Raw genomic sequence first — 27,034 nt, forward strand, 5'->3', positions numbered from 1 at the left:
TAAAAAGGCCAGCAGTACTGACTTTGATTAGATTGATATGGCAGCACATAGAAGCTTAAATTTAATTGGACAAAAAAACATCAACATACACATTCTAGAAGCAGTGCAACCAAGATAAACTCTCAGAAATTAAGAAAATATACTGTTGGGAATAAATTAATACAATTTCATTAAACAAATATTAGAATTTAGGTTGTAAATGTAGGTCAGTGCTTCTGATAGTGTTTAGGCCAGCAGAGAAGTCTTTGCTGGCCCTGACGGCCCACCATTGAAATATATATAAAATATTACATAATTACAAGTAAATTATCTCCGTTTTAGATTCAGCAGCATTTAGGTGTGTAAACTGTACAGTGTAAGCAGACTCAAAATATCAAACGTATTTTTAAGAATCTTTTAATAAAAATCTAATTCCAGTATATGTAAAAGTTCAAAGTTAACAGGTGGATCTCCTTCTTTAACTCTGAAACACACAAAATGTGTTCTTATATATAGGCACCTACCAAAATTCTCCACAATTTTGTAGACTGTGTAAATGTCCAATACAACTCTGATTTACATGCAAGCTAATTAACACAACCCTAAAATTACTGATTCAATTCCCCTGCAAGACTGGGAAGAAATGCAGCGATGAGGATTAACACTAAACACTGTATTTCATATTATAAGGTGCTTTTGATTGTCTGAATCACTGCCAGTTTTTTTTCCAGCATTTTCAGTATTACATTAGATATAACACTTCTGTTTGATTCCTCATTTACACATGAACTTCACTGTACTGTGATCCTCCACTAACAATGAATAATGATGAAGGATTTTGCTTTTATTCTGCTTTTAATGGAGAAAATGTAGTAATTTCGATTGTTGCAGCAGGTGTCAAGAGACAATAGACAAAAATAGAATAGACAGTATTGCAGTAGAATGTGATTAATACATAATTCAATAGCAATAGAAGTAGACAATGACCTGTTTTTTTTTTTTTTTCTGGCACAAGTACATCTTTATATAAAAATATAAAATAGTAAAAATGCTGATATTAAAAAAAAAGTATCTGTATGACTTGTACTTCATATGAATATAAATTATTGCTATCAGTTTAAATAATTCAGTGAATTGATAATGATTCATGATGCATTTATTAAAAAAACAACAAAACAAAAAACATCTAAATTAATGCACAATTCTCCTTAGACAAATATAATTTAACCTTATACATCTGAAAAGTCAAATGAAACTAACAACAGTGTCAATCTAAGTTTGGAAGTCTATTCCTAGTAATTAAACTGAAGCAAAACTGATAAAGAAATAGAGGGAAGTACAGCAGTATAAATACTGTAGTGGTAGAACTGATACTAAGATGACACAAAACACTATTAGTTCCAGACTATATTTCAGATAACAGTCAATGAACTTGTTTTTATGTTGCATTCATGCAAAGCTTAACTTCCTTTAACTCCAGTAACACTGAGCTTCTCACCAACCGCTCTGACTGCAGTCACATTTACAGAAAATACAACCTACACTGGAAACTATTCCACTGCACATTTTCATTCTCAAATCCTGCAACTGAAACCATATTCACTCTCTGGATATGAAGCAACTCACTAATTCATGTTCTAGCACACAACACTTTTTACCTTGCACCTGAAGAAACAAAACACTTTACCTGTAGAAACAAAAAAAACATTTCTCATCAATATTATTAATAGAGGCCTGAGAGCAAAGACCAGTTTGTGGTAATAATGTATGATTATGTATTTTTAATACTCTTGCATACACTACCCTACACCCCCCATCATAACCAATCCTTTTTAAACTCAACAGGACATTGAGGTAGAGTGACAACCTCAGCAGGACTGTGAGGGAATGATGTCCCCAGCAAAGCAGGCAATTCAATAACAAATTTCATTTGTTACATAACCATAAATGGAATGACATGCAGTAAAATGGTTTTTATGATGAATTGGTTACATAAATAAAATGTAAAAGGAAAAATGATAAGGAATAAAATATTTAATATAGGAAAAAAGAACTGTCAACATAATATGAGGAAGAAAGAAATAGAATAGTGCAGCATTAGTAAGAATAGAATTATGAATGCAGTATATTGTCAGGGATCCTCCTGCCACGCCTCTCTCCCAGCCGCTCCCGACGCTAATCGCAGACACCTGTTCCACATTACCATTCCCCTATATAAGTTCCTGTCCGACCTCACTTGCTGTCGGATATACTTTGTCATGCCGAATGATCAACCAGATCGCAGACCGCCGACATTGCCCTCTGGTTGATGCTTCTTGCTCCCAGTCGCAGGATTATACTCACGTTATGGATTATACCTGAATCACGGATTGTACTTGCTGTACGGAGTGTACTCGCTTTTTTCGGATTATACACACTCTTAGGATTATACCCGCTTTCAGGATTATCCCTGCGTCACGGGTTGGTAACTCTCCCGGACTTGTGTTAATGTAATGTATGTCAATAAACTATGATTGAGTTACTTCTGCTTCCTATGTGTGGGCACTACCCAGACAGAAGATCCGACTGAAACAGCAAAAGGATGAATTGCTCTACCGTGATGGATCAGCAGCCCGATTTCGCTTCGGATTTCAACCGGAAGCCCCCCGCGGCTCCTCACGGTTCATGCACCGCCGCGCACCTCCGAGAGCCTGATGGAATTCCCGGCTCGCAGAGTGGAGCGGATTCCTATGGAGCGTCAGCGGATACATATAGGTACAGTCATCCCAATTCCCCACCAACGAGCCAAGATCACGTTCCTCACCTCTCTCCTGTCTGGGGAGGCTCTCCCTTGGGCCTGGAAAATGTGAAGCGCGACCGGGGGCAATTTTGGCTAGTTTACCAGTTTCACTACGCAATTCTCAGGGATGTTCGGGATGATAGCCGAATTACCAACGTTAGAAATGAAAACCCAAGCCCCAGATGTTGTATCGGTGGTAGCTTTTCACCTGCTTTGTGCTGAAGTTCACAACAAACTCTTTTGCCTTAAGATTGTTTTCCTGAAAACCAATGCTACAGGCAGTTTATCTATCCCAAGTAGGCCTTCTTGTCATTACTGGAGATCAGGTACACCACACCAGTGTAAGCAGACTTGACAATGATTGTTGTGTTAAAATTGGCCATACAGTCGTAGGTGTAGAAAGACTGCAACAAGGGTCTCAATTCACATCCCTGGGGGGCTCCAGTGCTGAGGGTGAGGGTGGGTAAAAGAACTCAAGAAGAATTCTATCTGGTACTGCTGGGTTCAGACATTTCTCAGTGAAGCAAATAGAGGTGTTTCAGTCCTGAATGTGAGGCAGCGGAGCAAATTGTGCGTGAGCCCTCAGCCTCTTCCTGTTAACAGCTCATATCCCTTGTGGCCAACAATGCAAGTCTTTTGTTCCTTCTTATCATCTCACTTAGGCAGGATGAATTCAGTAATAAAAAAGGTATAATTTTAAAATATATTATTTTTTCCATATTTTGGGTCACTTTAGAAAAAATTGTCCTCAAATTATAGACTAAAAGAATGACATTTTGGGTATTTTTATTGCTCTCAAATGTCAAAACAGGTCAAATTGTATGTAGTATATAAGAGTTAAAACAGGAACAGAAACTTGTGTGTGTGTGTGTGTGTGTGTGTGTGTGTGTGTGTGTGTGTGTCACTCTGTGAGTACAGAGGAAGTGGTAAAGCTTTAACACCCACCACTGCTCTGCTATTCAGTCAGTTAATAGATGTACAGGATGGAACTCGGTCCACTCGCTGTGATGTTCTGTGAGTAAATGTTCTCTTTGTGTCTTCAGTAAAGTGAGTGGTGGGGTATAAAGTTGTGCATCTTCAGTCTGAATGTCCTGATTGGTGGGTTTATTGTGCAATTAGGACATTGTTTACTTCATCATGAATATCTGTTATGAGAAGGGTCCATTTTAATTAGTATCTACTCTCAGGAACTATGAGATTGACATAATCTAAATGATAAATGAGTCTGTATTGTTTGAATTTCTACCTGATCTTCTGTGTCCTGTTCTCAGTGATACCTATCCTGATTTTTTTGTGCTGATAAAATAAATTGACTGGATGGTGTTTGTCCTTTCACTAAATGTTAAAGTAATGACTTGTATTTCTGGTGCTGTGGTGAGACTGATAAACATTTATTTGCACAGTTAGACTTTAACAAAATAAAATATTGCATTAAATACTCATACTGCCAAAAGGCCTTAGTACCTTTGTTTCCATTGTTTGGTTCTTTTATGGTCTGTGGTTGGTTTCTGACACCTGGTCTCTCCGTAACACAAGGTTAAACATCTGTATTAATGTACATTTCTGGTTTTCTGTAATGATAATGGTGGTCAGTGACTAAAAAAGAGGCATACTCATAGAGAATTATGTATTTTGTACTGCACTGTTTTAAGTATTGTAGAAAATTATATACAAATAAATGAAGTTGTACAGACAGATGCAGTTTTAACAAGTTTTTATGGCTTTTATTTTCATCTCCTTGTCCTCAAACTGTGTGCAGAAAAACACAAGGAAATTCCAGTGCAAAATGTCTATGATTGCCTGTGTCTTTTGGAAATCAGTAGTGCATGTAACTATAACCCTGTTAGTACAAGTAAGAAGTTATAAGGCTTTTGTTTACTGGAAGTCAAACAGTGAGACCACACCATTGCTCACTGCTGCTCCCTACATGAGGAGGTTCCACAAACCTGTGTGTGAAAAAAGATGTAAATGTGGCATATGCAGAGGCATGAAATAAAATCCCATAAAAACCTTTAATGTAAGAATGCTTATTTAAAATGGGAGTTTCTACACACCAATCTTTCTTATAATCATTATGTATTACCAACTTAACAAAAAGGTCCCCAAAATATATCATGTGCAAATGTGATATACGTATAAACGTGCAAACCTCCATCCATGCAAATCAAGTTTGCAGATCACATTACTGTGGAAGGTCTCATTAGTAACAACAATGTAACAACATGTTACATAACACGTTAGTAATAACAATGAAACACCACACAGACAGGAAGTGGCACAACTGGTTAATTGATGTGGTTCAAACAACTAAAGTGAGGGAAAACATAGGTTGCGTTGGACTTTTTGTCAATCCCACACTGACTGTATAGAGAGTTTGCAGCACCAAATTTGTATGGGTGCACATCACAAAAGATCTCACCTGGACCACTAACACTGCAGCACTGTCTAAGAAGTCCAAGCGGCACATTAATTTCCTGCATCAGCTGAGAAGGAAATTCTCCACCCATTCTCATCACATTATTTTGAAGCTGACTGAGCTGCTTCAGTGATGGCTATAGGACCTCTATCAATGAAAAAAGTGAACAGCGAATAGAGCTGCTAAGAACATCAGTGTCCTGCCACCATCCTGACCATTTTCCTTGCACAATGCTCCAGCAAAGCCCCCAGTATTGTAAAGGACCCCACCAACCCCTCCCACAGTGTCTTCCAAATGACATTTCTTTTCCACATTCTGATGTTTGAGATCCTGAACTGTATCCTGGGTTGTTGCATTTGAAGTGAACAATGGTGACAATTATTAGAACCTGCAGCAATTCAGTAGTTCATAGACCCCTATTATTTTTGAAGTGCATTAAACATATTACAAAAATAACACTAATTTAGACAGAATTTAAGCGAGACTATAAATCATTGTTTCATCAAGTTTTAATTTCCCAACTATTAACTAGATTGATGTAATAACTGGTTACATATTAAAATAGAATTCCAGAGAGGATCCTATTATAATGACATTAAATCATCTTCCCATGTAAAACTAATCTAATGTGAACAGGCCTGAACTGTGTCCAGTAGAGATGTGAGGTGGATCAGTGTGTCGGCCTAATCTCTCATATGCATCATCTTCATGTTTTCTCCTCTTTAATGTCAATGGAATCACATTGCAGATCATGTTTTCATAACTTTTATATTAGCAATAAGGAGGATCTATGTAATTTAAATAGTTATCCTCAGATCATTACCCCAGTAACTCTAAATTATATTATTAATCTGCACAAAGCACACAATTCTGTCAGAAATTACATTTATAATCAGGAGTTGAACAGGTTAGGCTGTAAACACTGAACACTGGACATAATTAATTAGACTTAAGCTTGAGCTCGGATTTCTGTCTTTGTAAATTATATTTAGTTCTCCTTATATCCCCTTCAGTTTCCCTCTAGATATCAAAGTCCATTTGCTAATTCAGATTATCATTTAATGTGGGGCAAAAAAAAAAAAACACATCAATGACCATAAACTATTATTGTACTTTTTCTCTCTCTTGTGTGTGATGGAAAGAAACAAGAAGCGTTAAAGATTGGAAATTGGAAAGAGGAAGGAAGAGTGGAAACATTGACTGAATGCATTAAAAGAGAAGTTAAAGATGTTAACTTTATTTTTCTTGATAGTTTGTTTTGACAGTGACAGAGGAAGTGATGAGGCCTTAACACACACCTCTGCTCTGTCAGTCAGTTAATCATTAAAGCATTTGGTACCTGGGCATTCAGTGGGGATTTACCCGACTTAATCCACCTCTTAATACCACCACTATCACGTTACAATTATAGAAACCATGCTCTGTGAATAAATGTTTTCATTACAGTGAGTGGTGAGGTATAAAGTTGTTCATCTGCAGTCTGAATAATGAGTTTATTGTGTGATTAAGTGATATGTGCTGAATGTTACAGTGCAGCATCTCATTTTATATGCTGGCTGTAAGATAATACTAATAATCACAGTTGCTGCATATCTGATTACTTATAATGAAATTATTTAGAATGAAACAAATAAAGACATTTATGAGCAAAATAATTACATGTTTCCTTGCAACAGATGGTAGTTTAGATTTTCTGTATACAAATAAATCTTGTGATTCTGATGTATGTGTTCGTTCCATTAAACTAAATGATTTTCATATTTACATCATGTTTTCTGTTTCTGTTCCCATTTGCAGTGTTGGTTTCACATGCATCAGTGGCTCACACTCAAGGTGATTTATTTATTTATTACTATTGAGCTGAGAAGGTGGTGTAGAATAGATTTTGTGAGTACCGTATTTTTCAGACTATAAGCCACTACTTTTTTGCCACGTTTTGAACCTTGCGGCTTAAACAACGAAGCGGCTTATTTATGAATTTTTCCTGGGTTTTTCCCGTTTTCACCAACTTTAAGCCAAAAAACTGAACCCTGTATCATTAGACCAATGAAATTTTCAAAATACCGCTATGCTCCTAACCGAAGCGCCCAATTTCACCCGTTTGTAACAGACACTGTCTTTCGTTAAAGCCTGTGTAAAGTTTATTAGTTTCAATGTAGGCTTATAGACAGGTGCGGCTTATTTATGTTTAAAATAAAACATCTTTGTCAAATTCAGAGGGTGCGGCTTATATATGGGTGCGCTTTATATTCCAGAAATTACGGTATATTATTGATTAGCATTCAGTTAATTATTTTAATATTTAATAATGGTCACTCTTTTCACATTTTATTACTAACAACACTTGAATTTTCTTTTTATTAGACATTAAAAAAGTTTCAATATTGATATATTACAACTCTTATTTACTTGCTTATAAATTGCTCTTATATTAACATAAAAAAGGTGAAACAGTGTGATGTAATATTACTGTACAGTAACACCCCGTTGTACGAGCAACCTATAGTACGAGCAAACGGAGATACAAGCAAACTTGCTCGCAAAATTTTACCCTGTTTTACGAGCAAATTTCGAAGGCACGAGCAAACCCATGCTGCCAGTTCCACGTTTTCGGCGAAGGGTTTGCATCAGTCTCTTAGTTAATGACGTATCACTCGGTCACTCTCGTTGTTCAGGGCAGCAAAAACTTAACTTTTTTTAGTTTTATATTTTTATTTAGAAATTTTTATTTAGAAATCTTGAAAAATGTCTCCCAAGTAAATCAGTGATTGTGTTGTGAAAACGAAAGTAAATAGAAATACCATGGAAACCGAGGAGGTTACGAGCATGATGTGCGTCTTACACTCACAATCACCCACTACCACATGAGTAAGTGTTATGCGAGAAACAGAGGCGGAAGCCGAAGCAAACAAAGTTTATTTTGCAAAAACGCGTACTCGCAGTAACTGGGAAGTAATCCAGTGGTGCGCGGTGGTAGCGCGGTCCACTAGTCCAGAACTGGATGAGAAGCAGTCTGTGTAATATCCAAAGGAGACGCGCCGCTGACCACAAGCACGGGAGAATCGTGACATGTACAGCCAAACAATTGATTATAACAGACAGCGAGTGAGGGTGAATGAGGGATTTATTTATGGTTGGGTGATGAGTGCTAAACGAGAGTCAGGTGTGTGATTAGTGAGCCGGGGAGCAGCTCCGTGCGGGCGGGGCACGCACGGGAGAAGAATCAGGGAGCTCCCTGACAGTAAGTGTTAAATTATGTATACAATACGGTAATTTGCAGTGTATTTGTTTGTTAAAATAGGCTACAATTACTTTTTAAGTGCAGAAATAAGCGATCGAATGAGATCTCGGAACAGATTAAATCACTTTTACAATCATTCTTATGGGGAAAATCAGTTCGAACGTACAAGCAAATGGACCTACGAGCAATTTTCAAGAACGAATTATGCTCGTACAACGGGGTTCCACTGTATATTGTTGTATTAATTAAAACAGGTGACACAAAACCAACATTGATCTGAACATATTTCACATATTTTGATCGAAGCAAATTTAATGGCTGTGTATGTGTTTGGACAAAGTAACAGGGATTTAAAAGTAAAGCAAGCTGACTGAGGCATTCTAATGGCTGGATGCAGTGCATTTTTTAAAGTCCAGTTCTAATGGACCCTGAGCCGGGAATCCCTAAATGAAAACACATTCTTATAAATCCTTCAAACTAACCAAAGTGTGAATAAGCTTAATAAACTAGCTGGCTAGTGATAAAAAATGGTTAAAAAGGTTATCAAACATTTGTAACAACATAATAAACTTTGAATTAAATATATTTTGACATGAATCTACTGCTAAAGTGAAAATCAGCTATTACACCATTATGATTTCATACCAACAGCAAAACCCAAACCGACTATCAGAGTGACTCCTCAGAGCTCCATCTACACTGGAGACACCATCACTCTGAGCTGTGAGCTGCAGGAGACGACTGCATGGGAGTTTATCTTTTACAAAAATTACAAGTGGTTTCAGCTTCTGAACAGTAAACAAGCAAACTCATTTAAAGTGACAGTCAATAATGCAGGAGAAATAGTGTACCAGTGTCGTGCACGCTCAAGAAACTATTTTCACTATTCCAGCTACTACAACAACTACTACTACTACACAGAGTTCAGTAAACCGGTAAAGATTACAGTAAGAGGTATGGCATCATTTAATTTTCTAAAAGGTGTGATGTTAGAAGGGATGTGAATATCACATATTTGATAATGATTGCATTCTATGTTATTCTGTAATGTTTTACAGTTTTTACCAATTGCTTACAGATGGTTTTAAAACCAAGTCTCCTTTTTTCAAAACTCTACACACAATTCTCAATACTGCACACACAAAATGCAAAATAGCTCACATCTCCTTCAAAATTCAACATTGCATTCAAAATGCCATAAACACAGAATGAAGCATTTGCATCAAATGGCAAACACCTCTTTCATAATAATAGATTTCTGGATATACCATGTAAACACTAAATCTAAAGCTCTTTGGTCTTTCATAGGCTTATATCTACAATTCAATACAATGTTCTACAGTAAAAGTAATCTGCTGAGAGGAGTAACAAGTACACCGGAACCGGCAATGCAATGTAGAAACAGAAAATATGTATTAGGCCAAAAATTACTGTTGAATACATTAGCATACAACAAAACAATAAACATGTAAACCAAAAATATATTCTTTACAGTAAAATACAGTAAATTGTGTGTGGGGTCCCGGTCGAGGAATTGGCAGGGGGGAGTGGGGGGTTCAGTCCTCTGTGCTAAGCTTCATCTCTTCTCCGAGCTGGGTCTGGCCACAATACTTCTTCCACATCACAAGCTACGTTTTCTCTTGCCAAACATATCTCCTAGCATGGCGTATCCAACCTTAAACAGAGGCAACCTCTCTGTCCCCACATGCGTCCTTCATTGCCTGGAGAAGTGGCATGCGGGCCAAGGGTTGGCGATCATACGCCATTTTCCTGTGCCAGGCTGAGAAGAATTCCTCTATGGGATTTAGAAAAGGTGAATATGAGGGAAGGTACAAAACTACAAATTGTGGGTGGGTGGCAACCCAGTTTTGGACCAGAACAAGCCGGTGAAAACTAACATTGTCCCATATAACCACAAACCTAACAGGTGCCTGATCTGGATCAGGGACAAGCATTGTGTGAACTGTATCCAGAAAAGTGAGTATATGGCCGGTGTTGTATGGACCCAGTGTGGCATTGTGATGGAGGACCCCGTTTTGAGTGGGGTCCTCTCTCAAATGGCACCTTGTAAAGTTGTAAATGGATGGCTTAGAGTTACAAATGTTTATGCAATACTATGCAGTCATACGTATTTTACAGTACATTACTATAATGCTAAAATAGTCATTACATAGTTGCATACCTGTTCTAATTTATGAAGGATCAAATTATGGACGACTCAAGTTGGGCTGGACTCTCAGTCCAGCCTCTCTCACGGTCAGAAGATGGTTGATTACATGATCAACAAGTGTTGCCCTAATCTCATCAGAGATGGCTCTCCTTCCTTCTCTTATTTGCCCTCATCCTCTTCTTCCTCTTCCTCTTCCTCTTCCCCTTCCCCTTCCTCCTCCTCCTACTCCTCCTACTGCTCTTGCTCTCTGTTCATTGTTATCATCCATTGTTCAAAACAGGTAATCTGATCTTTGACCTATTTATAGGCCTAGCTATACTACTGTAAAGTAAAGCAGTGATTGGTTAGTGATCAATTAAGCAATTAGTGTTTGCAGATGTGTCTGTGTGACCTGGTGACTAAGTGTAGCATTTTGATTGGTTGTGTTTGGAAAAGAAAAGCAATAGTTCTTTGTGTTTTAGGTAGAGAATTGTGTGTAGTGTTTTAAAAAAGTGTTTTATGCAATTGAAGACTGAGTCAAATGCTGAGAAATAGCTTATGGTTTTGAAGATTTGGCATGGAGTTTTGCACTTTGAGTGAGAGGTTTCAAAAATCGTGTGACATAATTAATAAAATATTTTGTGTGTAAGCAATTGGTAAAAACTGTAAATAGTCTTAAAAAAAGAAACCACCCCAAAATAAATACACACATTCATAATCTCTTATAATCATATTTATGTCTGTATGGAAACAGGGAAATTCAGAAATGCCTGTAATAACAAACCACACTTAATTTCTGGATTCTGATTCAATTCTAGTCACTTTTTTAAATATTAAAAATAAATTATAAGATGTAGGATGTGTTTGTGAGTTTATTTTAGTAAAAACATTAGACACAATTATACATTCTAATATATTCTATCACTAAATTAAAAAAAGTCTACTGATATCTGTGCAGAGAGACCACAGGCAGTACTGAGTGTATCTCCACAGAACTGGCTGACTGAAGGAGACTCAGTGACTCTAAGCTGTGAGGTTACAGACTCCTCTACAGACTGGACATTCAGCTGGTACACAGTTGTTCCCTACAGAGATGGTGTAACTCAAATAAAAAATACTGACTATGTCAAATATGTGGAGCTTCTCTCAGACAGCAGCAGAGGATCTGGAGGCTCCTACACTCTCAGTCCTTCTGCTCTTCATCACACAGGAGTTTATGTGTGTAGAGGAGAGAGAGGAGAACCAGCCATTTACACACATTACAGCAATACACAGCCTCTATGGATCTCTGGTGAGGAAGATATGTTTAAATAGTATCGGATAAATAAAGTTTATAATTTATAAAAGTAAGAAGATATTTATGTAGCATTTCTTTATTAATATTTATAATCCAGTTAAAGATCCCTAAACGTGAAGAGTCCATTTTCCCCCTTACAGCAAATGATGAGAAATGTGATCTCTGATCATGTGCATCTATTCCCATTTTCACCTTAATCACTGTATGTATTTATACCATCTGTTTTTCACTCAATTTAATGCATTAACAGCAATTGCAAAACATTTCTGTTTTTTACCAGTTAAAATTTTTTTCTTTATATTTAACATTTGCCTTTTTGCTGTTGTAATAATGATGATTATTCCATGTTAAACCTGTTTGTGTTTTGTCTCCTGTGGTGAACTGTGGCTTTAATTATCAAATTAATATACAACATTCTAAACACACACACACACACACACACACACACACACACACACACACACACACACTTTTTCCTAAATGCATTACAATTTGCACATATATTTATTTGTTTTTCTTCTGTGTTTAAGATGAATCTCCTCCAGTGTCTCTGATCATCAGTCCCAGCAGAACTCAACACTTTACTCATGAGTCTCTCTCACTGAGCTGTGAGGACCAGAGTAACTCTACTGGATGGACAGTGAGACGATACACAGACAGTAAGAGAATGTTAGATTGTTCATGGTGGGGATCAGTTACAGGATCTACATGTAGCATCAGCTTCCTCTCCACATCCTACACTGGAGTTTACTGGTGTGAGTCTGAATCTGGAGAAAACAGTAATCCTGTCAACATCACAGTTCATGGTGAGTCTTCATGTAGTGTGTTTACTGTTTATAAGTTCAGTATTTATTAGTTTACAAATCAACAAACTGTTCAAGAAGAAATAGTTGTTGTTTTTTTTCTCTCCGCATTACTCGATAAATATTATTGTGTAATTCTAAGTATGGATGTGTGTAAGTTATGTTTTACAAACTGACTACAAGTTCACTTATACTCATGCTAATAATGATAATAAAATTCATTAATTATTAATAATTATTGAATTATCAGTAATTCATTAATTACTGATAATTTAATTGTTTATTGGTGATTACTGTCACTAATTAATTTATGTTTAATGTTATGATATTTAAATTGTGTCTGTAATGTAGAGTGCAAGGTGGAAACCTGTTTTATATCAATGAGCTTCATCATTTAAAATACATTCAAAGTGCAGTGTGTTTCACCTTCATTCATAAGTAAATATGTAGATGATTGTCAGGGATCCACCTGCCGCGCCACCCTCAGTAGCTATCACGCTGCATTAACAAGAGACAGCTGTCTCTCGTTACGGCTTTCATCATATAAGCCTCCGTTCCGACATCACTAATGTCGGACCTACTTGATGACTACAGTGAGCAGCCTGGTTCCCGACTGCCAGCATTCCTCACTGGTTGCCACTCCTACTTCCTCTGGACTCCGTTGAAGGCGTGGCCCGTCTGCTGACCCCCGCGAGGGCGTCTCTCCGCCTCTGTTTTCCGCCCAGGGGGTTGAGCCTCTGAACTCTGCCATGAGCGTCGCTCGGCCTCTGGACTCCGCCGTGGGCATCGCTCAGCCCTGGATCTTCGGCGAGGACGTCAGTCAGCCCCTGAGCTTCGCCGAGGGCATCACTCAGCCCCTGGTCTCCCCCGAGGGTGTCATTTCTTCTCTGTTCCAGGCCTCCTCCTTCGACTCGGTTGGCGGGGCCTTCTTCGGAGTGCCCTGGCCCGCCTGGTGTGGGTGGTTTTGGGGCATCAGGTGCCGCCCCTCGGTAGCTGTAACGCTGCCTCATTCTGCCGCTCCAGGCATTAACGGGAGACAGGTGTCTCTCATTATGGCTTTCCTCATATAAGCCTCCGTTCCGACATCACTAGTGTCGGACCTACTTGATGACTACGGTAAACGACCTGGTTCCTGACTGCCAGCAACCAGGTTGCCACTCCTACTTCCTCTCCAATGGATTATACCTGTTCCGTGGATCGTTCTATTCTATGGATCGTACCTGTTTTCCGTGGATTAAACCCATTTTGTGGATTGTACTTCTCAATCGGATTATACCGGCTTTAAGGACTAAACCAGCATTACGGTTTGTACGCTCTTTAAATGGTGTTTCTGTGCTGTATAAACTTCAATAAACAATGATAGAGCTACTTCCGCTTCCGACTCGTGGTCCGTACCCTGACAATGATGGAGTGGAAAGGAAGAGCATCTGGGACTGTTTCTCTGCACACACTCTTCACTCCTTCATTTATGCTTGTTCACTGATGCTGCTCTACACACTCAGTAGTGTCGCCTTACACACTCTATTAAACATTCGATTTAAACAACATAATGTGTTTTGTTAAGTTACATGTATTGTAGAAGATGCTGCAGCTTCTCCTCTTGATATTTTCATACAACACAGTTTACAGTCTGCTTTATTTTCATCATTATTTGTGAAATACTTCCAGATCACTTTCATTTCCTGTCATCTAATCACAACATCAGATGTTAGTACTAGTCTTGTCTAACACTGAGCATCTTCACTACAGTAAATGTCTGTGTAGAGCAAACAATACCATCCGGGACTTGCAAACTGTGCCAAAAAACTTCCAGATGTTCCTTTTATTATATTGTATATATGATTTTCTCTGTTCTAGATGGTGATGTGATTCTGGAGAGTTCTGTTCATCCTGTGACTGAGGGACATCCTCTGACTCTACGCTGTTTATATCATAACACAAATCCATCAAACCTCCGAGCTGATTTCTATAAAGATGGATCAGTCGTCCAGAACCAGACTACAGGAGAGATGATCATCCATAAAGTCTCAAAGTCAGATGAAGGTTTCTACCACTGTAAATACCCAGAGAGAGGAGCGTCACTGAACAGCTGGATCTCAGTCAGACGTGAGAAATTTATTTAATTTTTATTCAATCAGTTGTTTTAATAATGCAGTTTATAAGTGTGTTGTTTACGAGATTTTACCTTTTGTTTATTTCATCTTAGTTTCTAGACCCAGTGGTAGATCAGTAGGAGGGGCTGTGGGACTAATTTTGGTGTTTTTGTTCATTGTTTTGCTGATTTTAATGATTCTGCTGTGGTACAACAAAATGAAGAAAGGTAATAATAATCACTTTAGCTAAGATTATATGGCCATATATAAATGAAAAAAACAGTTAAAGGTTATTTGCTGAATGGGAAAAAATACTTGCACCAACTAAAGATTGAAATGTCTGCTGTAATTCGGTAAACACCACATTCTGTAAAAAAAATGTAATTATTAAAGTATATTATTATAAACACCAAAAGCAGTTGTAATGTTATAATAATGATTTATTTATTTATATATTTATTTCATTGCATCTTTATATTTGTTTTAAAATTTTACTGTAGATTTTACTGTAGTAATTTAATGTTTTGTTATTCACATCCTCTTTAGATCTATAATCTCTCTCTCTCTCTCTCTCTCTCTCTCTCTCTCTCTCTCTCTATAGAAAAACAGCAGAAATCCAATCAGGAATCTCAGTCAGGACACAAACCACTTCAGACTGGTCAGATTCTGTCTCAGTAACTGATTATTTCTGCATCTGTTCATTAAAATACTTACTGTTACTGTAATTTAACTTCATGAACATTTCAGATATTATATTTAGAGATTTTGCTCTGATTTCTGTAGGAAATGAACACCTTTATGCCGCTGTGGATCAGGCAGATACGAGTGGAACAGGTAGCTTTATTTCATTTCAGACTTTTTCTCCTGCATTAAGTATTGATTTACTCTTTACAGTGTAGTAGTAAAGTAAAGCAGTATCTTGTAGTGATTAACACACTGCACTGTGTTCAGATGAAGCTGCATCTGGAAGCAGTGAAGCCATTTACGCACAGGTCATAAAGAAAAAGAAGGCAAAGAAGAACAATGGTAGTGTTTTAATGCAAATTTTCATGTAAGAAATTAATCACATTCAGTCATGTATTATACTGCGGAAGATCATTGAGATGGTTTTGTTCTCTGCTGCTGCAGGTGCTGATGCTGAACTCGACATGAATGATGTGACTTACGCTGAGATTCGACTAAAACCCATGAAAAAAGAGAAGAGAGCACAAGGTAAAGATAAATAAACAACATTTATTCTGTATTATTGATCACCTGCACAGTGTTATTGTTTTATGTAATGATGTAATAAAACACTCTGTTTGATGCTGCTACAAAGAAAAAAGTCACCAACAGAATAGTGTAAAGTAGAGATTTTAATCTCCTTATATCACAGACAGTATTAGCTACTTTAAATGTAAATTAATTATAGAACCATTGGTAATTTATTTTCTATTACTTATAGTGAATTTACACAGTGGGAAATTTTACAGAGCAAGTTGTTTCCTGTTCTCACTTTCAGTATTGCAGCTATAAACAGTTATTGTTTAGGCCTCTCTTTGCCTTTCTCTACATTAATAGGAAAATGCATCTTCATAAGTTATAAACATAGTGGAAACTCATGTTCTTGGAAGTTCATGTGAACAAGTTAATATGTATAGATAAAACCAACAAAATACCAAAATATGCCTTAAAACACCTCCTGTCCAATCAGACTTGAGAATTCAACAGTGCTGTAGATGATCTGTAATTTTCAGTAAATTAATGTTTTGTTTTTTTGCTCCCGAGTAGAAAAGACCAGTGTGGGTGATGATACTGTTTACTCAGAACTGCATCAGAACATGAAGGTAAAACTCATCACATTTATAAAGCTTTAAAGACGATCCACACACCATAAAGTGAAAAACATATTTAAAGGTGCATTCTGTAGAAAAGGCAGTTACAAAGACAATTACAAAAATATTAAAATGATTATGTTTACATATGCAGATGAACAAAACCAACATACATTTTATTTTGGTATCTACACAATTTTTTCTTGTCTCATTCTACTTGGTCGATTATGTCATAGCCACTTAAAAAACATTGAGTTTATGTTTGTAACTGTATGGTTGCTTATACAGTATCTGGACTTCCAGTATGTCAAAGAAAGGAGCAGCAGGGAACCATTTTATCCATAATGGTGGAATGAGATGAACTGGTCAGTACAGCAGCAATGTTTGGCTGGAGTTATACAAAATGAAAGACTAAATAACATTTATAAATGTTTGGATGAACAGATATCTGTTTAAATCCAGGATATTTTTATGAAGGTTAACTTTTATCACTGTCCTTGTTGGTCTATTTATGTATCTATTGCAATTCATACATGAAATAAAATCATTTATCGAGTCACTTATGTTCAGGTTCATTTTGTTCACTTTTATTTATGTACTTACAAAACTATTTTCTGATCACTTTCAAAAGTTTATGAACATTAGGTTCAAATTCAAGAAGTTCTATGAAGGTGCCACTTGACTGAATCTAAAAACCTGAATTATCTCATCACACCAATGCAACATCACCACAAACATTTTTCTCTCTCTTTAAGTAAATATAGATGTATTTGGAGATGTATTGAATTTGATGAGTTGCATAATTAATGAGACTGGGGTTATGGGGGTGGATGGTGGTGCAGCAGGTCATGTTGCAATCTCAGAGTTCCTGGTTCAATCCTGAGCTCAGGATGCTGTTTGAATGGAATTGTTCTTCATACAGTAGTAGTCAATCCCTTCTACTTTTTTACAAACAGTCAGGAAGGTGGCCTGGACAAGAGACCCCTTTAGTGGTGGCTCTCGACCTAAGGGTTCTCAGGGAAGGGAAATCACCTCTGTACGATCAAGGTTCTGTGGCGAGCCATACGTGCCTTAGATGTTTGGAGATATCCCAAGTTCCTATATCAAGGCCCCATGCTGGGAGTCCCCGGTCATTGTGTAATGCTTATGACTAATGAATTCATCATGGGGTGGGGAGCAGTCATGAGTGAGAGAGTGAAAGAGCCCCATCTATTATGGTACATCAATTGCCAAGAGATGCTGGCCGTGCCCTCTGGGGCTGGATGCCATGGAACAGGATTGGCCAAGGCTGCGCCTGTACACCATTCTCCTAGTCATGCTGCTTCCGGGATTTCTGGAGGAAGTTCACTGGGATGAAGTTCGTTTCCTCCGTGTGACCCAAGGTGGCCAGGCAGACCATGGTTCTCTGACCTGGTGTTCCACCCCCGACCAGAACTATTGATGTTGTGAGGGGGCACAGATTCGAGGGTCAGGCCTCCGGGGCCTCTCCGAAGTGGTAGAGACCATTCTCCATTCCAGAGCTCCCTCCATGATTAGGTCGTATGCTGCAAGATGGCATCTGTTCACTGTGTGGTGCACTCATTCCCTCAGTGAACTTGGGTTACATACATAACCTGGAGACGATCTACTTTAACCAGCCAATATATTTTTCTGATAAAATGTTTAACTTTTGTTGCATGTTCTATTTTGTATGAAGGTTTTGGTGTTTTTATATATGTAATAGGGTAAATACTATGTCTAGGGCTACCATAACTATTTGCAGCAGAGTTATGAACTGCTGTGTGTGAGTTTTTCTGGTGGCTGTAGGTTCATGTTAAAAGTGAAAAAAAAAAAACATAATTTCATGTGAATTGTAGTATCAAACCAGAGTGAGTTGTAGAGCATGTGTTCTGTTCATATAAGAGTAATTTTGATCCAATTCAAATCCAAGTTCAAAGTTAAAACTGTACTTGTAGGTACCACTAGAGGGCGACAAATACCTGGCTTTTACTATTCAACAGCTGGATTTCTTTCCTCTGAAACACAAAAAATGTGTTCTTATTTTCAGTATTACATTAGATATAACACTTCTGTTTGATTCCTCATTTACACATGAACTTCACTGTACTGTGATCATCCACTAACAATGAATAATGCTGAAGGATTTTGCTTTTATTCTGCTTTTAATGGAGAAAATTTAGTAAATTCCACTGTTAGAGCAGGAGTCAAGAGACAATAGACAAAAATAGAAAACAGACAGTATTTCAGTAGAAAATAATACATAATTCAATAGCAATAGAAAACTAAGTAGACAATGACTTGGTTATTTTTTTATTTCTGGCACAAGGACATCGTTATATAAAAATATAAAATAGTAAAAATGCTGATATTGACAAAGGCACAAGATTTATCTGTATTACTTATACTTCATATGAATATATGTTACTGCTATCAGGTTAAATAAACTTTTTTCAGCTTCTCCCATTAGGGGTCGCCACAGCGGATCATCCGCATGTTTGATTTGGCACATGTTTTTATGCTGGATGCCCTTCCTAACGCAACCCTCCTTGTAATTTAAATGAAGCAAAACTGATAAAGAAATAGAAGAAAGTACAGCAGTATGAATATGTATGTATGCAGTATGAATGAGTAGTGGTAGAACTGATATGAAGATGACACAAAACACTATTAGTTCCCCACTATATTTCATATAACAGTCAATCAACTTGTTTTTATGTTTCATTCATGCAAAGCTTAACTCTACTTTAACTTTAGTAACACTGAGCTTCTCACCAACCGCTCTGACTGCAGTCACCTTTACAGAAATGCAATTTTAACCACATTCACTCTCTGGATATGAAGCAAATCACTAGTGCATGTCATAGCACACAACAGACCTACAAGTCTTTACATTCTCCCAAAGCTACTTTCCATCTTGCACCTGATATAGTTTCACTGCATACCTTTCCAAAAGAATTAACCCCTACAGTGGTGTGATTTGTGTTAACAGAGGTCCAGCAACTGACATAGTAAAATATTATCCAATATTCTGTAAAACTAATTGTGCAGATTCCTGTGTTTGTATGAGCCTCGTTACAGTTACATGAAAAGTTTTGAGGTTTGCATGTGCAGGTCACCATGTTGGGTTTAAACTCATTTCAAGAGAAGACATTTATTTCCCACATGTCAGATGGTATTTTGCAGAAGCACAACGCAACCCTTAGACAATTCAACCACATTTTCACTATACACTATTTAAATAATATTTTCACACATTGTTACTCTGTTTTGCAGTAGCAGCCTGAAGGCTTTATTACAGACTACACACAAAGGAATGTTCACATCATGAAGAGGCTGCAGGCTTTAGGTTAACAAATCCAGTCAGAACAACGAGGTTGTTTATAAGATGCATAGCGAATAACCGCATGATATTAATAATAAAAATCTGTATTTTTTTAAATCCACACAAAGCCCTAAAAAAAAGCAATAATAAAATGATGATCCTACAGTAAATGCATCGTCTTTTTATAGATGAACTTTGTTCACTCCTCTATGACTGCATTCTCAAGTCTGTCTTCATCAGTGTGATCTGTTAAAGAAATTTACAATAACATTGGTTTCATTTATTTATTTTTTTTCATGTTAATGACAAAAAAACAAAGACAAAATGCATTTAATCTTGTTCTAAACAGAGTTTATAAGGCTTTTGTTTTAATGGAAGTAGTACTTACAGTAGTACTAAAAGAGTTCTTACCTCGAGCTCTGTAACATTTGACCAGCAGAATGATGGTGATCAGCAGATATGGAGATGCCGTCACTACACTACTGATCAGCATGAGCTCTGAGAATGGAGCTTCTACATGTGATAAACATGACACTGAATACAATAGTAATTTTAATAATTCATGTTGAATTTAACATTTTTAACTCCAGTATAAATAAATGCATCTTCTGTGAACAAATTGTTCAACAAATATTAGGTGTACAAAAATGTATTTTTTTTTTAATAATGTGTAAACTGATTTCTCACGTCTGACTGAGATCCAGCTTCTCTGTGACTCTCCTCTCTCTGGGTGTTTACAGTGGTAGAATCCTTCATCTGACTTTGAGACTTTATGGATGATCATCTCTCCTGTAGTCTGGTTCTGGACGACTGATCCATCTTTATAGAAATCAGCTCGGAGGTTTGAGGGATCTGTGTTACGATATAAACAGTGTAGAGTCAGAGGATGTCCCTCAGGCACAGGATGGACAGGACTCTCCAGGATCACATCACCATCTTGAAAAAAAAAAAAAAATCACAAATAAGGAAATCGACTGTAAATAAAAGTTCTCTAATTTATCTGCATATAATGGAAAAGTCTTCTAAAGCTGAAATGATTTAATGCAAGTCTGCAGAAAACTGCATACACTAGCTCATGCAAAAAAAAAAAAAAAACTGAATTATGGATGTTTCACTCCAGATACTGTAATCAGATATTGATTTGAATTAGTGCATGTTTACAGACTAGCTCACAAACAGAACATGAAACTGCAGCAATCTGGATGTACAGTATGTATTAGTTCATCGTTTTAATTATTTTCCCTGTTAAAATTCTAATCAATCCGCAATTAAACAATTACTTTTGATTTAACTACATCAAGACTCACCATGCACTTTGATAATAACTGGATTACTGTTTTCTTCAGATTCAGACTCACACCAGTAAACTCCAGTGTAGGATGTGGAGAGGAAGCTGATGTTACATCTAGATCCTGTAACTGATCCCCACTGTGAACAATCTAACACTCCTTCACTGTCTGTGTATCGTCTCACTGTCCATCCAGTAGAGTTACTCTGGTCCTCACAGCTCAGTGAGAGAGAGTCATGAGTAAAGTGATGTGTTCTTCTGGGATTGTTGATCAAAGAAACTGGAGGAGATTTACCTTAAACAGAGAGAAAAAAAGCTTTTTGACCTTCAGTTTGAGTGTTTTACATTTATGGATTTGCTGTCAGAAATCTACTATACATTTTCCAGTAAAATTTTACAGTGAGGAACAGGTGGACCTAATCAGAGAATAACAACAGAAGGTGACATTATTCCTCATCACCACTAGATGGCACTACATTGGATTATTACTTTAGCTCCATCAAACGTGCAACTCATTTCCTCACTGTAGAGTCTATTTGGCTAGCACATGCTCTTAGATACAATGTTAAGTTGTGATTTAAACTTTCCCTTGGTTTCTTTGTGATTACCCTGTGTACATTTTTGCCTTGTTTTTCATTCAGTCAATTGGATTTGTATGGTCTCTATGTAAATATAATGTATGACATGTTTGACTCTTGACTGATTTACAACTGTTATTTGTTATTTGTGCTGATTAACAGTGCACCAATTTTATCTCCAGTACCTGAATTTGTTTATTGCTTTTAATAGCCATAACTTAATATTTTATTTGTTTTAAAACATGAAGTGGGCATAATCTTGACTTCTTTTGAACAAAGAAATAGTAAAACTATTATTTATGTCTATAACCAACATTTATGGTTCATTCTGAATAATGTATTTGTACGTAAATGTTTAAATGTTTAAAATGCAAAATGTTTGTAAAATGCTCAGGACATCATTATATACAGAGGAAGACAAGGGATAATCATAATGATATGCATCAATTATTAACTAACACCCGTTATACTGCCTCATACATACTAATACATGCACATTGCCTTAATCCGATCTTATATTCACTCTTTTGTATTGTACACTTTACAACAGTTAATTTTCCTCACCAGAGATCCATAGAGGCTGTGGATTGCTGTATTTTGTGTAAATGGCTGGTTCTCCTCTCTCTCCTCTACACACATAAACTCCTGTGTGATGAAGAGCAGAAGCACTGAGAGTGTAGGAGCCTCCAGATCCTCTGCTGCTGTCTGAGAGAAGCTCCACATACATGATATGGCCATGACTATTTATTACTGCAGTTAATCCGTCTCTGTAGGGAACAACTGTGTACCAGCTGAATGTCCAGTCTGTATAGGAGTCTGTAACCTCACAGCTTAGAGTCACTGAGTCTCCTTCAGTCAGCCAGTTCTGTGGAGATACACTCAGTACTGCCTGTGGTCTCTCTGTTACACAGAAAATGCCAAACTGTGTTAAACAAATAATAATAATAAAAAAAATAATAATAATAAAAATAAAAACAGTTAGAAGCTTTTCATGAGTAAACATTTAATTGTGTCTCCAGAAAACTTCTGAAATGCATTCAGTGTAATTATTATTTGTCAGCATAATTACACAATCCTGTTAAGGGCGGTTAACAACTTCTTCCTCTTTTGGCTGGTCCTGTTAGGGGTCACCACAGTGGATTGTGCATCTCCATAATCACTCTGTCCTCTACATCTGCCTCTTTCAAACCAACAATCTGCATGACTTTGCTCACCACATCCATAAACCTCCTCCTTTGCCTTCCATTTTTCCTGCTTCCTGGTGGCTCCATCCTCAGCATTCTCCTACAATATACCCCATGTCCCTCCTCTGCACATGTCCAAACCATCATGCATCTCTTACCTTGTCTCCAAATCATCCTTCCTGAAACGTCCCTCTAATAAACTCATTTCTATCGTCGTCACTCCCAATAAAAATCTCAACATCTTCAGCTTTGCTACCTCCAGCTCCACCTCCTGTCTTTAACTCAATGCCACTGTCTCCAAACCATACAACATCGCAGGTCTTACCACAGTCCTATAAACTTTCCCTTTCACTCTTGCAGATACTCTTCTGTCACAAATCACTCCTGCTATCACTCTTCTCCACAGAACAGATGTCTGTTTTTTTATTTAATCTTTTTTCTTGTTTGCACTACAAAGGCCTGTTTGTGAAAGGGCCATGTGTTAGAAGTCAGAAGGCACTTACTGTCTGTCCAAACCAAAAAAATAAAAGTGAAATATTTGTACCATATTGAATTGCATAGCATCATGTGTTTTCTTTTGCATTGTATTGTATTGAATCTCATTGTGCTGAGTCTTCTGTCTCCAAACATTTTCATACCTTTCTTTGTGGAAAAATCTTATATAACATTTGGAACTCACCATTCACAAAAACCTTTGTATTTTAAATACCGATGTATTTATTTTTAATCACAATAAATTTGTCAATTATTACAAATATTAAAAAAGCCCTTTTATTCTAACAAACTTGGAATGAATGAAGGAAAATGAATCATGACATACCTCTCACTGTAATCTTCACAGGATCACTGAGCTCTGTTTCATAGTAGTTATGGTTGAGGATAATGTAGTAGTAGAAATAGTTTTCATTTCTCCTGCGTGCATGACACTGGTACACCATTTCCCCTGTGTTATTGACTGTCACTCTGTGGGTGTTTGCTTTTTCACTGTGCTGAAGTTGTTTATTAATATGCCATTGAAACTCCCAACCAGTCATCTGCTGCAGCTCACAGCTCAAAGTGAAGGTGTCTCCTGTGTAGACAGAGCTCTGATGATCCACTTTCACAGTCGGTTTCGGTTTTGCTGTTGGAATGAAACAAAAGCTCTGATTTTATTTGTTATCTTGTGTTTTTGTGCTTCTGTTTTTCCCCATTAGATTTCATCAGGGTGTTCCAGAGTCCCTCATTAACTCCTGTTTGTGTCTGAGTGTTGTTAGTCTAAATATATTTACCGTAATTTCCGGACTATTAAGCGCACTCAAATATAAGCCGCACCCACAGAATTTTACAGATATTTTTATTTTGAACATAAATAAGCCGCACCTGTCTATACGCTGAAACTAATGAACTTTACACAAACTTTAACGAAAGACGGTGTCTGTTACATGGTGTAATGGGTGAAATATGTTGTGGCTCCTTTAAGAGCAGCGCGGCATTTTGGGAATAGCCTGCCGCCACATTTTTCCGGTATGTGTGCAAGGCCGAGAAATATGTCCTTATTATTTTCTGATGCTCATTTCTAAGAGCATAACGCGTAACGCTGTTGCCAAGAAAAATAAAAACACGAGTTTTGGAAACCTGTCTGTGCTTATATGATTTCTGTTGCAACTGGAGTTAGCGAGCTCTCCCTTCACCCAGACTCAACACGTTACAACGGCTTGTATCTAAACAGTAGCCTACCAAGAAAGTCATTGTTCACTGTCTTCTTCCTTCCTTTCACAACTATTTCTCTCGAGAGTTTTTCTTTTGGCATCGTCGTGCGTCATCGGTGAAGTTTTTCTCCCGATGCCGTGCAGCTCAGAACACAGGTGAAGTGCGTTTTTTCATGCCCAGTTGTTTTCAGCGTGACAAATGATTCGCATCTCCTGTTGACAGTCCGAGTGAGCAGCTTATCTGATTTTATATAAAGAGGTTCACCTGAACCTGTTTGCAGTTTCATTGGTCTAATGTTATGGTGCTCAGATTTTTGAATTGAAGCTTGTGAAACCGGGAAAAACCCAGGAAAAATCCACGAATAAGCCGATTCGTTGTTTAAGCCACGGGATTCGAAGCGTGGGAAAAAAAATTGTGGCTTATAGTCTGGAATAATAATACGGTAAATTCCCCAGTTGTGCCTTTTTGTCACTTGTTCGATGAGTTTCCTAAGTGAAAGTCCTGTTTGAGGGTTTTTTTTTTTTTTTGGCTGTTTTTTTTTTTTTTTCTGTCTTTTTTTCTTTTTATGTGTTTTTGCTTTTGGCTAAGAAATATTTATTGAGTTTTTAAGAAAAAGTGTTTTGTGAATTTGTTATTGCTCTGCTGTGTTTTTGAATATCATAGTTTAGCTGTTTTCCTGTTTTCCTGATTTTTAAAAACATGTATTAAAACCTGAAGCATTTAGAGACTTACCTGATACAGTCAGCATCACAGCGTCACTGATTTCAGAGTGATTTCCTGAATCCTTCTGACCTCTGCAGGTGTAGTAACCACTGTCAAAGTCACTAACAGACCGGATTATTAATAGCTTCCTTGTTGTGTTTACCTCTGTAAGTTTGTTGGTTTTATACCAGCTGTATAGCTCCCAAGTGTCTCCTCCTGGTATGTCACATCTGATAGTAACACACTCTCCAATAAACACGTGTGTGTCAGGCTTTATAGATAATACAGCGTTTGGATTCCCTATAAAATGTTTTGTCAAGTCATTTCAAGTCATTCACTTTCTGTTAATGTTAAGGCATTTATGTAAAACTATTTATTCACAGTTGAAATGGTAAATGAAGCCCACTTGAGGGTGAATTTTTTAAGAGTCTAAAGTGCATCTACACATGAGATCACTAACAAATAATAGATATTATGTAAAATGTTTTGAATCTTGTATAAAACTGAATAAATTAAACAAGAACAAATGTCCACACTGCACACATTCCTCAGCACCCAAATAAATCTAATCTGTGCACAATATAATTGATAAGCAAGCTCACCTTGAGCCTGAGCCTCTAGTATAAGTAAAATCAGCACTGAAAATGAAACAGAAACAGAATATGGAATTAAAAAATGTAAATATTCAGTCTATAAATTAGACATGATGTTATATGTATATATTTTTATCAGATATTTAGAAACTGTTGCACAGTAAGTGACAGCCCTAATGCTTCGGAACTGCTTCCCTGATGGCAGGAGGGTAAAGAGTGTGTGTGACGGGTGTGTGAGGTCATCTACAGTGCTGTTGGCTTTGCGGATGTAGCGTATGGTGTAAATGTTCATGATAGAGGGGAGAGAGACTCAGAGGAAAGTGTTCAGGCCCAGTAGGCTCAACTTCTCAATCAGATGCTGAGGGATGATTGTGTTGAATGCTGAGCTGAAGTCTATGAACAGCATTCGTACATACGAGTCCTTGTTGTCTAGGTGGGTGAAGGCCAGATGAAGGGTTGTGGAGATGGCATTGTCCATGGAGCGGTTTGGACGATACGCGAGCTGCATGGGGTCCAGTGAGGGTGGTAGCTGGGTCTTGATGTGCCTCATGACGAGCCTTTCAATGCACTTAATCACGATGTGTGTGAGTGCGATGAGATGATAGTCAGTGAGGCAGGAGACAGTAGACTTCTTTGGCCCGGGAACGATAGTCGGCGTCTTGAGGCACGTAGGAACAATGGCGTTGCTCAGGGAGATGTCAGTGAAGACATCGACTAGCTGTTATACACATTCCCTAAACACTCTGCTAGAAATGTTGTCTGGTCCAGCAGACTTTCGTGAGTTAACTCTGCATAGAGTTTTCCTCATTACAGCTGTAGTTAGACAGAGCACCTGGTCACTGGGAGAAGGGGTGGTCATCCTCGCCACCATGTTGTTCTGCATTGCGGACTGTGGTTGCCTGAAGCTTTGGTCATCTTTTCGGTAGGAACAGGAAACCAGTCTAGGGCTAAAAAAAAAATACAGTAACATGTCTCGTGCCAGAAAATGGCCACAGACTCCAAATGCAGGCATGTTAGCCTTCTATTCTCTTCTCTTTAGCAAGTGGAGAAAAAGATGGTAGTGAAAACCTTCACAGACATTTACACCGCACACTGCATCCGCAAAGC

General features: G+C 37.5%; 3 protein-coding genes and 1 long non-coding RNA gene across 5 annotated transcripts in view; 1 reads left to right on the top strand and 3 right to left on the bottom strand.

Annotated features, from left to right (window-relative positions):
• LOC124387347 (obscurin-like) overlaps window positions 1-27,034 on the bottom strand; it is a 402,170-nt gene that overhangs the window by 51,305 nt on the left and 323,831 nt on the right. The window lies entirely within an intron of this gene.
• LOC124387360 (leukocyte immunoglobulin-like receptor subfamily B member 2) lies at window positions 3,707-17,130 on the top strand. Of its 2 annotated transcripts, XM_046851679.1 has the most exons (13): window positions 3,707-3,772; window positions 6,972-7,007; window positions 9,067-9,369; window positions 11,523-11,855; window positions 12,392-12,667; window positions 14,522-14,770; window positions 14,871-14,984; window positions 15,359-15,415; window positions 15,541-15,591; window positions 15,709-15,783; window positions 15,886-15,969; window positions 16,528-16,583; window positions 16,860-17,130. In XM_046851679.1, exons 1-13 carry the CDS (start codon window positions 3,733-3,735, stop codon window positions 16,914-16,916), a joined length of 1,731 nt encoding a protein of 576 aa, XP_046707635.1. In that variant the 5' UTR covers window positions 3,707-3,732; the 3' UTR covers window positions 16,917-17,130. The 2 variants fall into 2 exon arrangements, with proteins under 2 accessions (XP_046707635.1, XP_046707636.1); XM_046851680.1 differs by lacking the exon at window positions 14,871-14,984.
• LOC124387348 (obscurin-like) overlaps window positions 19,833-27,034 on the bottom strand; it is a 174,999-nt gene continuing 167,797 nt past the window's right edge. The window contains 5 exon segments of the mRNA XM_046851650.1: window positions 19,833-20,139; window positions 20,305-20,406; window positions 20,581-20,829; window positions 21,201-21,476; window positions 22,324-22,659. Of these exon segments, the coding sequence (XP_046707606.1) occupies window positions 20,093-20,139; window positions 20,305-20,406; window positions 20,581-20,829; window positions 21,201-21,476; window positions 22,324-22,659 (1,010 nt within the window). The 3' untranslated portion in view covers window positions 19,833-20,092.
• Window positions 25,606-26,867, bottom strand: LOC124387390. The gene is made up of 3 exons (XR_006926155.1): window positions 26,760-26,867; window positions 25,937-25,972; window positions 25,606-25,634 (listed from the first exon to the last, which is right to left on the bottom strand). It is a non-coding gene; the product is annotated as an uncharacterized LOC124387390 (long non-coding RNA).

This window comes from Silurus meridionalis, chromosome 6, assembly GCF_014805685.1.
Source record: "Silurus meridionalis isolate SWU-2019-XX chromosome 6, ASM1480568v1, whole genome shotgun sequence".
In the NCBI taxonomy this organism is placed as follows: domain Eukaryota; kingdom Metazoa; phylum Chordata; class Actinopteri; order Siluriformes; family Siluridae; genus Silurus; species Silurus meridionalis.

Excerpts from the sequence above, each read along its gene's own strand:
- LOC124387360 (XM_046851679.1), top strand. The coding sequence starts at position 3,733 with ATGTACAGGATGGAACTCGGTCCACTCGCTGTGATGTTCT. Across the intron at positions 7,008-9,066 it reads ATCAGTGGCTCACACTCAAG|CAAAACCCAAACCGACTATC; the intron begins GTGATTTATTTA and ends TCATACCAACAG. Across the intron at positions 14,771-14,870 it reads CAGCTGGATCTCAGTCAGAC|TTTCTAGACCCAGTGGTAGA; the intron begins GTGAGAAATTTA and ends ATTTCATCTTAG.